General features: G+C 39.9%; 1 protein-coding gene across 1 annotated transcript; it reads right to left on the bottom strand.

The window, feature by feature from the left end:
- Window positions 1-368: 368 nt before the first annotated feature.
- LOC117863960 (glucose-6-phosphate 1-dehydrogenase 2, chloroplastic) lies at window positions 369-6,671 on the bottom strand. Its single transcript, XM_034747898.2, has 10 exons — window positions 6,361-6,671; window positions 5,320-5,555; window positions 5,147-5,241; window positions 4,918-5,032; window positions 3,867-4,072; window positions 3,530-3,679; window positions 3,335-3,455; window positions 2,830-3,059; window positions 2,350-2,550; window positions 369-1,087 (listed from the first exon to the last, which is right to left on the bottom strand). Exons 1-10 carry the CDS (start codon window positions 6,527-6,529, stop codon window positions 829-831), a joined length of 1,782 nt encoding a protein of 593 aa, XP_034603789.1. The 5' UTR covers window positions 6,530-6,671; the 3' UTR covers window positions 369-828.
- Between the last annotated feature and the right edge of the window lie 2,920 nt (window positions 6,672-9,591).

The raw sequence follows: 9,591 nt of genomic DNA, 5'->3' as shown, positions 1-9,591 counted from the left end.
ATGGATCTTGGCGCCAGGATGGCTGGCGCCGAGACGTGTAAGCTTGGCGCCAACGTGGATGGCGCCAAGCTAAGGGTCCATTTTTGGAATTGGTTCTGCTAGGGACGTATTTGTAAGAATCTTTCGCGAAAAGGATAAAAAACAAAAAAAATCGCTGAGAGAGGCGGGGAGCAGCGGGGGCAACTTTGCCATTATGCGCTATGTGCTAATTCCAACATTGCACCCAGCCTATTTTCCAGTCATATTGGGCCGCCGTAAGATCCAAGCCCAACTCTTTCCGTTGGTCTAGCCCGAACAGCGGAATTTCTAATTACCTCAGTCAATTTTGAACAAGCAAATAACATGTCAGTCAATTTTGAACAACCAAATAACATGTCAGGCAGATTGCCATTGCAACTACTTGTCAAAATGGTTTTGTTACAGTACAAATTTCCACCAGTTCAAGTTCAAGCCAAATCTGACACGTCAAGTAACCAAAAGGCGACGGCACCACCGCACCAGTCATGCAACATCTGGTCAACAGTATCTTTCCCTCAGAGATACGCGGCGCTAGTATGACAGCCCAGCTTCATTAATGACTACTCAATACATTGAGATCAACATAGCAGATCTTCCAGTTATTCCTTGTGAGAAGCCAGATTTTTTTTACGGCTATGTTATTCCAAACAAAGCTATTCATAGTCTAATACCTTGTACATGCTTCTAAACCTCATGAGCCGGCCCGCCTTATTCTCATCTGTTTTCTCTGTCATCTATCTTACTAGCAGGGCGTGCAACCTTACAGAAATGGAATAGCAAGAACATCACAAAGATGTAGTCATATTTGTTTCATGCCTTGTAGTGCTCCGCGCTCAAGTCACCCCATCTGACGTTATACTTCGCGGCAAGATAGTGGGCACCAACAGGTCCACGGCTTCCATAAGGGTAGAGCTCAGGAGCTATCCGCTTCTCTTCCAGCTCCTTCAAAAGAGGCGTGAACAGCGACCATGCAGCATCCAACTCATCTGAGCGGATGAAAAGCCTGCGCTCTCCTTCGATGGCATCAAGCAAGAGCCTCTCATAAGCATCCGGTATCTCCTTTGAGTACCTAAGACATGTTATAGAACACTTAATAGGCAACTTAGGGATACTGTGACAAGAAACTAACCACTTCAGACAAGGAGTGACGAATACAAGCATGAATTGATGAATTCATTGGCAAATATATTTGTGTCTGCAGAAAGGTCTGGGAAACCGCTCAAGACCCTGTAAACCAGAGTTTGGCCCTGCTAGAATGTAGTCCCATTTGATCCCCTAATACGCCGAAACATTACATGCTCCAGACAAATAGGTATTAGATGGTTTCTAATAGATTTGCCAAGAATAATTTAAAGATTGAAAAGAAAAAAAAGAATGGGTAGAAAATAAAAACCACTGCAGAAATAAGAAAACAAAGATCTGGCGATAGCATCTGAGAGAAAATGGTTGAACCAGTTTTAGGATTTAGGAACCATGAACTGTAGAGTGCAGACGCAAACATTGCTAACCTACTAGGACAAGCATGATTAAGGAAGACAAACATCAGATGACTGAAAAAGGCTATATATAATCACTAGATGAAAACCATATTATTAGTTGTCATTAAAAAGACTACCTCAATATTATAATTTTATTAGAATACAATCATATACATTGTAAAAGTTGTGGTCCATCATACAGAAAAGTGGGATTTGGACAACCTATTGTCCGTCATATTGACATACTTGCGAAAGCACAACGCCAACTTTCAACAGTATTTTAATTTGGCTGCAATTGGCACATATCTTAATTTTGTTACCACTAAGAAGACACAAGAGGGCATGGGTCAGTAAGGGGAAATATGGGTATGTACACAAAGGCTACAAAAACTTTTTTCCATCCAAATTGCTCTTTAATTGAATAGATTAATTCAGTGGAGTAGTCTCAATCAGCTGACAGAAATTGTCTATAATGCTTCGGAAGGCACTGTTATGACAGTAAATTATAGAACCAATAAAAAAGGCTTGCCCAATGATGAGAGGACTCACATAGCATAGACATTACTGATAGCTAGATATTATTCATATACCACAAAGAGTTTGTTAAAAATGGAAAGCATCACCTAAATATATTCTAAATTAAATCAAGGAGCAACCAGGGAATTGACTGAAAAGTGAAGTGAGCGACTGCTGAAATAAAGTCCAAGGAAAAGAAAAGAAGCGAACAAAAGCATGCACCAAAGGTAACAATTGTGCCATGCTCATTGTGGTGACTGTGAATAGGTAACTATTTTGGATATACCATAAAATAATAATCCTGGTGTACATGTAATTGCTGTAAGATTGATCTTACCTTGCTGCATAATGGAGATTCAAGTTACTCCTATCTAGTCGCATACCGAGACCAGGAATCTTGTTGTTAATCTTTAGGTAAATAGCTTCATCCGGTTGCACACGTATCACAAGCTCATTGGTGGCCCTATCAAGATCTGTGCCAAAACTCCCCTTGTAGAGATTTCCAGGAACATGTCGGAACTGTACCCTAATCTCAGCTCTGTAATTTACATTTTCCATGTAAGTATCTTTGGCATGCAAAATAACACAACATAAGAGTTTTTTTTTCCTCTACTTCTTTTGATATACAAAAAGAAGAGATTTTGTGAACAAGCTGTTTTGTGTTGGAAATAGAAATATTATTTTCATAAACATTCCAACTTGGCTTTTCTTTCTCATAAGTCAGATGTGCTCTAATTACATATTTACATGAAAAGAACCTGCTTTTATAAGTAGAATATTTAGGCATCATCTATTATGGTAAATACTTTACACATACCGTTTTGTATGCAAAGCTTTCCCAGCTTTCATAAGAAAGGGAACTCCATCCCATCTAGCATTATTTATGAAAAGTGCAGCAGCAGCAAACGTCGGAGTCACACTATCCTTGGGCACTGTGTTATCATCAGTATATCCAGGGTAGGTAGTACCACCTTTTGTGTGGCTTTTATACTGTCCTATTACCACATCTTCCAGTTGCAACGGCTTCATGGAACGCAAAACTTTAACCTAGCAGACAGTACTGAACTTATGTAACAAAACCGTTGAATGGTCATTTAAACATACACATGCACAGTAAACACATATGCACGTAGACAATAAGATCAATGTATTCTGCTTGAATTATAGTTGAAAGTCATTTTGAATGGAAGAAATAAAGAATCCCTGTCTTCCTATCTAACTCTTTATTTGTGTGGTCATAACAACCATTTTAAGTTCAAAGTTGCATTTTGTGAGCTAATTATGTAATATTCTATGATTACAGTTGTGGGAGTTGCACAAACCTTCTCATTTCGTATATCCTCTGCTTCCAAGCTAATAGGAGTTTCCATTGCAAATAAGGCTAGTATCTGAAGGAGATGATTCTGCATTATGTCTCGAATAATACCGTAGCCATCGAAGTATCTGCAAATTGAACAATAAAATCAGATACAATCCTATTGTAACCCAGTTCAATTAAATAACCATCAAAACCATACCCTCCACGTCCTTCAGTACCGAAGTCTTCTGAGAATATAAGTTGCACATTTCTTATATATTGCCTTGACCAAAGAGGCTCAAACACGAGATTTGAGAAGCGAAGGACAGATAAATTCTCCACCAGTTCCTTTCCCAAGTAATGGTCAATCCTGCATAAAAAGGAAAATAAAATTCATAAGCTTTTCATAAGCAATTACTATACAGCAGTCTCTGCATTCCCTCTTTACTTTTCATTTGGTAAGCTGCCTTGATATTTGCAGAGTATTGGGATCAGAATAAAGTTGTAAGTTAGCAACTCCAGAAAATGTTACAAATTCTCGCAGATATTTGTATCACCTGAAAATTTGGTCCTCTACAAGGTATTGCTTCAGACCTCTTGTTAATGCAGCAGAAGACTCTGAGTCACGGCCGAAGGGCTTCTCAACAATTACCCTTGTCCAACCATTCAACGAAGATGCTGATTTGCTTGCACATTTTACAACATCCAAGAATATATTAGGAGGTATTGACAAGTAGAAAAGGCGGTTAGAAACTCTGGAACCCTGCAGCAGAAGAACAAGGATTTGATCAGATCACAAATACATAGATCTATTTGAAGATTTTGAAACATAAAAATTCGTCTTGCATCAGCTTTCCTAAAAGGAAGAGTTTGTCAATCATGCTCCGTACAATTTTACTCCCTCCGTTCAACGAAAAATGCAATCCTGATGTTTGAAAAAGGTCCACAAAAGAGTGCAATCCTAGGAATTGGACCACAACTACTGCCTAATTCAGTGGTCAGGTTTTATTTGCATGCTAAAATTAACTTCTGGTCATGATTTTTGGAATCCTGGTTAGTTGATTGCAGCCAATAAATGAGGGCACGTGAGCCTTTTCACATCACCACTAATCTGTCTGGAAAAAAATAACCAGGATTGCACTCTTCATGGGATGGAGGGAGTATGATCCATAAGTTTACCCGTACAGACGTTCTCGGTACATTCTTTTGGATGAGAATGGATTTTGAAACGTAGCAATTTGTATTGCATTAGCTTCTTTCACAGACCGGATTATTGCATTAGCGATTTGGATGAGACCAGATTCTATGTACCATAAGTTTGCTGGTGCAGACATTCCCTCAAGGAATGTACATGCAAACTCAAGATGCTACATTTTAAGTGAGATGGAAACAGACAAGAAGCCACAAGTTTTGTAAACACCATGTCCAGGGAATAAGACACCATCAGAAAATGAAATGTAAAAGAACAAGGATGACCAACAAATAAGGATGCCTAATTCAATGAAAAATGCATCCAAACAAGAACAATTAGCAGCAGGAAAATCTTAAGGTTACAAATAAAATCAATGGTGCATTCTCAATTTGACTTGAAGAGAAAAATGCACAAACCTCATGCTGCTTTAGCTTCTTGTCTAGATCTATGAAATGCTCTTCTGAATCATATTGGCCTGAATGATAGAAGCATCTTTTCAGGAACTCCTCCATTTTCTCACTACAGTTTTCCCTGGAAAGAGACAACACAGTTTGTGAACCACTGAGGAATTCCATTTACAATTAAAAAATATTATTTTCCTAAAGAATTGTCAAAAGTTAAGATTTTACAAATCCTCTCTAGTACCTTTTATCTATTCTGCAAGTCAGCGTTTTGCTGACCATGTTCCTCAGTTCAGAATCGGTCATCTTGCTCCGTGCATAACCAAAGATGGTAAAATGCTAGGACAAAATACTGTAATTTAGATTTAACAAGAGTAGGTGCAACTGTTATCATAAGATGGAGATATATACACATACCTTGGGAAGGCAATCTTCGTAGTAGAGAGCAAAAAGGGCAGGAAATATCTTCTTCTTGGCAAGGTCACCAGATGCTCCAACTACAGTTATGCTAACAGTAGAATCATCATTCTTGGATAGTAAACTCAAGTCCTCAAATTCATCCGGAGTGATTTCTGAAGGGGAGCCATTTTCCACCTTTGGTGGGGTAGTAAGTGTGACTGCATTCTTCACATCGGCATCGATGGGAGCTTTCACTGATGATTAAAATAAGTTAGATGAATCATTGTGTATCAAAAGGCATCATCATATGAAACATTCACTAATCACTATGCACTGAACATTTTCGATGATTTAAAAGGAAACAGTGTTTTTAGCAATCAAAGTGCCCAAACCATGACAAGTGTACCTTTTACAATTAGTCAATCACTACTACCTTTTTATCCTTTTTATTTTGGCTCTTGTTGGGTTTCATCTGTAGCTAACCCCAAATATAAGGCTTTTTTGTTGCTGTTCAAAGAAACTAAATTTCTACTCTGGGTGGTGCCAACTGGAAAAGTGGTTGCAAACTTGATAGTGCACAGAGTGATGCAGTGGTGGCAAACTTATAGTGCACAGATTGAACTAACTAGCACCAACTGAATCACAAGAGGACATTATCATATAAATCACTTCTGAATCTGAAATTCCAAACAAGAAGTGTAAATACGAGACAACTTCCATCCATGGATAAAAACAGAACAATGACATATCATCCGTGTTTCATCTTCCTCAACACTGTCCTTTCAAGCAAGCAGACAGCACTGCAACTTCTTTGGTCTGAGCTCAGTTTCAACAGATAAAAACAGAACTAAGCTATTACAATACGAGGCCCAAATTTATGCTCGAGCATCTAGGATGCAGCGACAAGCGGATCGCATTCTATGTAGGCTGCGTCTCATTTCATCCAAGCGCAGCATGGTACCACTCAAATTCAGGAAGACATATATTCCCAACCGAACAAAATTAAAACACACAGGGGCAGAACGAACTAAGTCAGCACATAAAAGAGGGGGCACACACCTCCCTGCGGGGCAACGGCCTGGATGCGCCAACACTCAACGGCGGCGGACTTCCCGAAGCCGCATCTGGCGAAGGAGACCGCGGCCGCCGGGGCCTGTGGCGGCGCGGCGGCGCGTCGGGTGGAGACCGCGGCGGCGCCCGCGGGGCACCTCATGCAGGAGAGCGCCATGGATTGGGTTTCCTCAGCGCGGCTTACTTTGGAGGAGACGAAGTGGGGATGGAGGGGATGACCAGCTGGAGAGGGGGCGGCTCGGGGTTTTATCGGGGATATCGAAGGGGGACGAGGGGGCTGAGGAACAGATGCGACGGGGGCTCTTGAGATCGCCGAGGGGCAGCCGGGCAGGGACGGGGTGCGCAAATAAAAATACGAGGATGCCTGCGGGCAGCGCCGCTGCTTCGTTGGCCGCTGCTCGGGTCAAAAACGCAAGAGGTGCGTGCCCTTTTCGCCTCTTGGCGGCTACCGTCGGGCCAGGGGGTGGCGATGGGCCCCCGGAAATGCTGCTTGGATTTCTGGAAGTGTCGTAGTGCCACCGTAATATACTTTTCCAAGCAAATCGAATAATTATATTGATGTAACTACGATATCTCCGGTCCGGTTCAAAGTACTTAGAACTTTCAGCTTTGTTTCGCAAAACAATACACATGTTTCGGTGATGGATATCTTATCATCACCGGATGATCCAATGAGAATAATTTCTTACATCTTGAGTCGCAAAGGCCAGTTGCCAACTTCCCTCTGTAAATACTAAATACCAACTTAGCTAGCTATTCGAAGAGTGTTGGTACGTTTAGGTTGGATGATACACACTGACATTTGAGAGCTACTTACATGAAAAAAAGTAATTAAAGCAATTAGTACACCTCTATTCTATTTTTTCTGGTGCTTGCACGTGATAAACCAATCTTTGTGAAACCCCTCTAACCATGTGTACGGAGAGAGAGCGCGGGATGTTATACAAGGAAAAAGAGGCTTTTGATAATTTAACGACGGGTTATGGGTAGCACTCAAAAGAGGCCGAGTTAGAGACTCATTTGCATGTTTCGGAAGAATCTAAGGCTAACTTCAAAGTTACGCAATTAGGAGCTTTATCCTTGCATGCATTTTCTCAGTGTGAGCCTTTAGCATTATTTCACTTTATATTTTGTAGTTTAACTATTCTAGAATTGCCCCCATGTAGTTTAACTCTAGGATTGGAATTTAGAATACAAAATCTTTTATACTACAAAGGTGGCAGCAGATAGAAAAACATAGTGCATACTTAGATCAAAATTGTATAGGTCTTTGTTAGTGCAAAATTGAGCCTTAGCTTTAGGAGCCATATCATGGTCCATACACACATTTGATAACATGCTTTTCACTCTTTGACCTCTTCATGTTTTTAGACATGATAGGAAAAAGTTGAATCAGGAGGCGAGCGACCATATAGAAGAGAAAAAAAGAGGGTGAGCAGAATATGGGAGAGAGATGCAACCAATAGACCAAAACATACAATATTTGAAGTGTAGTAGCAAAAACAGTCCATACCACTGAGAGATACCCACTAAATGTGTAGTGGAAGGAGTTATATGCTATTGATTGTTAAATAACAAAAATCAACTCAGCTTTCAATATCAGGCTAACAATATTTTGAGGGTGAGCAGAGTATCGGAGAGAGATGCAACCAATGGACCAAAACATACAATATTTGAAGTGTAGTAGCAAAAACAGTCCATAACACTGAGAGATACCCATTAAATATGTAGTGGAAGGAGTTATATGCTATTGATTGTTAAATAACAAAAATCAACTTAGCTTTCAATATCAGGCTAACAATATTTTGCTGGAGCAAGTCAAATCTAATGTACATGAACTTTTTCCATTACTTACTCTATTTTTTTGGGGGGGGGGTTAGTTTAGATTTGTTTAAGTTGATTTTTCTTTATTTAAACCAAATTTAAAGAATATCTATAATATGAAATATATTTTCATAGTATATTTATTTGATATTATAGATGCTAATATATATTTTTATAAATTTGATTAAAGTTGGATGAGTTTGACTTATAACAAAACTAAATGATATGTAATTTGGAATGGAGAGAGTATTTAATTCGAGAAAAAAAGACTAATATTTCAATTTTTGAATCTCGCTAGAGTTTTGGTTTTAAAAATAGTATTGGCGACGGGGATGCCAATGCCAATACCTCATCCAATCATCTAGCCGCACCTCTCACCGCTGTCGCACGGCCTCCAAGGCCCAACCTGCCACTGCGCGCAATAACTAGTCACTTGCCAGAAACTAGTCCCGCCCGGCGCCAACTAGGTGGGGTGCCTCTCATGCCCATTGTCGCAGCGATCCTCCACTTCGCCTCGTGACTCTAGTCACCACTCACCACTAACTCCAAAATATTCAAAACAACGTCTTCCTTCCCTATCTGTCACGGAGGAAGTGTTTTCTTTTTCAGCATTCATGGTTATGCGTGCCAAATTCGTTGCATTTTTGGCATGGTAGCAAGAGTGAGCTCAAAGATTGTTGTTTCAACAATTACATGGTTGCTAGATCTTTGGTCTAATAGAATTGCTGCTAGATTCTATCGGACAATTCTGGGGTTGTAAAAATCACTAGATTTGATCAAGTAGACAGGAAGGCAAACCAATTTTCCTTCCTTCCTGCTCCATCTTTTTTGGATGTGATTCATATGGGTAGATTGATTCATATGGGTTGCAATTCACAATTGTTGTTATGCGAATTGAGATGTCTGAATTTCACATTCCTTAATTCATTGTGTAAAATCACTACACTTTGTTGAATCGGGGAGAAGACAACATCTATTACTAATTATCAAATAGGCTTTCATGGACTATTCATTAACCTTAGTTTTTTTAAGGCTTCATGAACCTTAGGTTGGGTAGTGGACTAGTGGGTGCATGTATTGTTTCATTACTAGATTTGCTTCTCACAGTAAATCTCTCTGAAAGATTTAACAAGACCATTTGTTGTTTTGACTGCAATTTCCTTTACGGTTCCCTATTATACCCTAATAATTGGATGATGCCTCGAAACTCGAAAGTGATCACATCACTCCTTGTGTCACACAAGCCAAATATATGGATTGGACTGCTTGTAACTGCATCATGCACATTTACTGAACTCCTTTTCAACGTAGTTGCACGTCACAACCCGGTTTTTGCACCACAGGCTTCAGCAGTGCAAGAACTCTATTCCGACAGACTAGGCCAAGCCATCAGAT

This window comes from Setaria viridis, chromosome 7, assembly GCF_005286985.2.
Source record: "Setaria viridis chromosome 7, Setaria_viridis_v4.0, whole genome shotgun sequence".
NCBI classification, from domain to species: Eukaryota; Viridiplantae; Streptophyta; class Magnoliopsida; order Poales; family Poaceae; genus Setaria; species Setaria viridis.
This window is presented reverse-complemented; position numbering and strand designations above follow the sequence as displayed.

Bases quoted from the DNA above. Each gene is read 5' to 3' on its own strand.
- LOC117863960 (XM_034747898.2), bottom strand. From the start codon at position 6,529: ATGGCGCTCTCCTGCATGAGGTGCCCCGCGGGCGCCGCCGCGGTCTCC. The intron at 5,556-6,360 runs GTGTGTGCCCCC...TTTAATCATCAG, and splicing joins GGCCGTTGCCCCGCAGGGAG to TGAAAGCTCCCATCGATGCC. The intron at 5,033-5,146 runs GTACTAGAGAGG...GTCTCTTTCCAG, and splicing joins ACTTGCAGAATAGATAAAAG to GGAAAACTGTAGTGAGAAAA.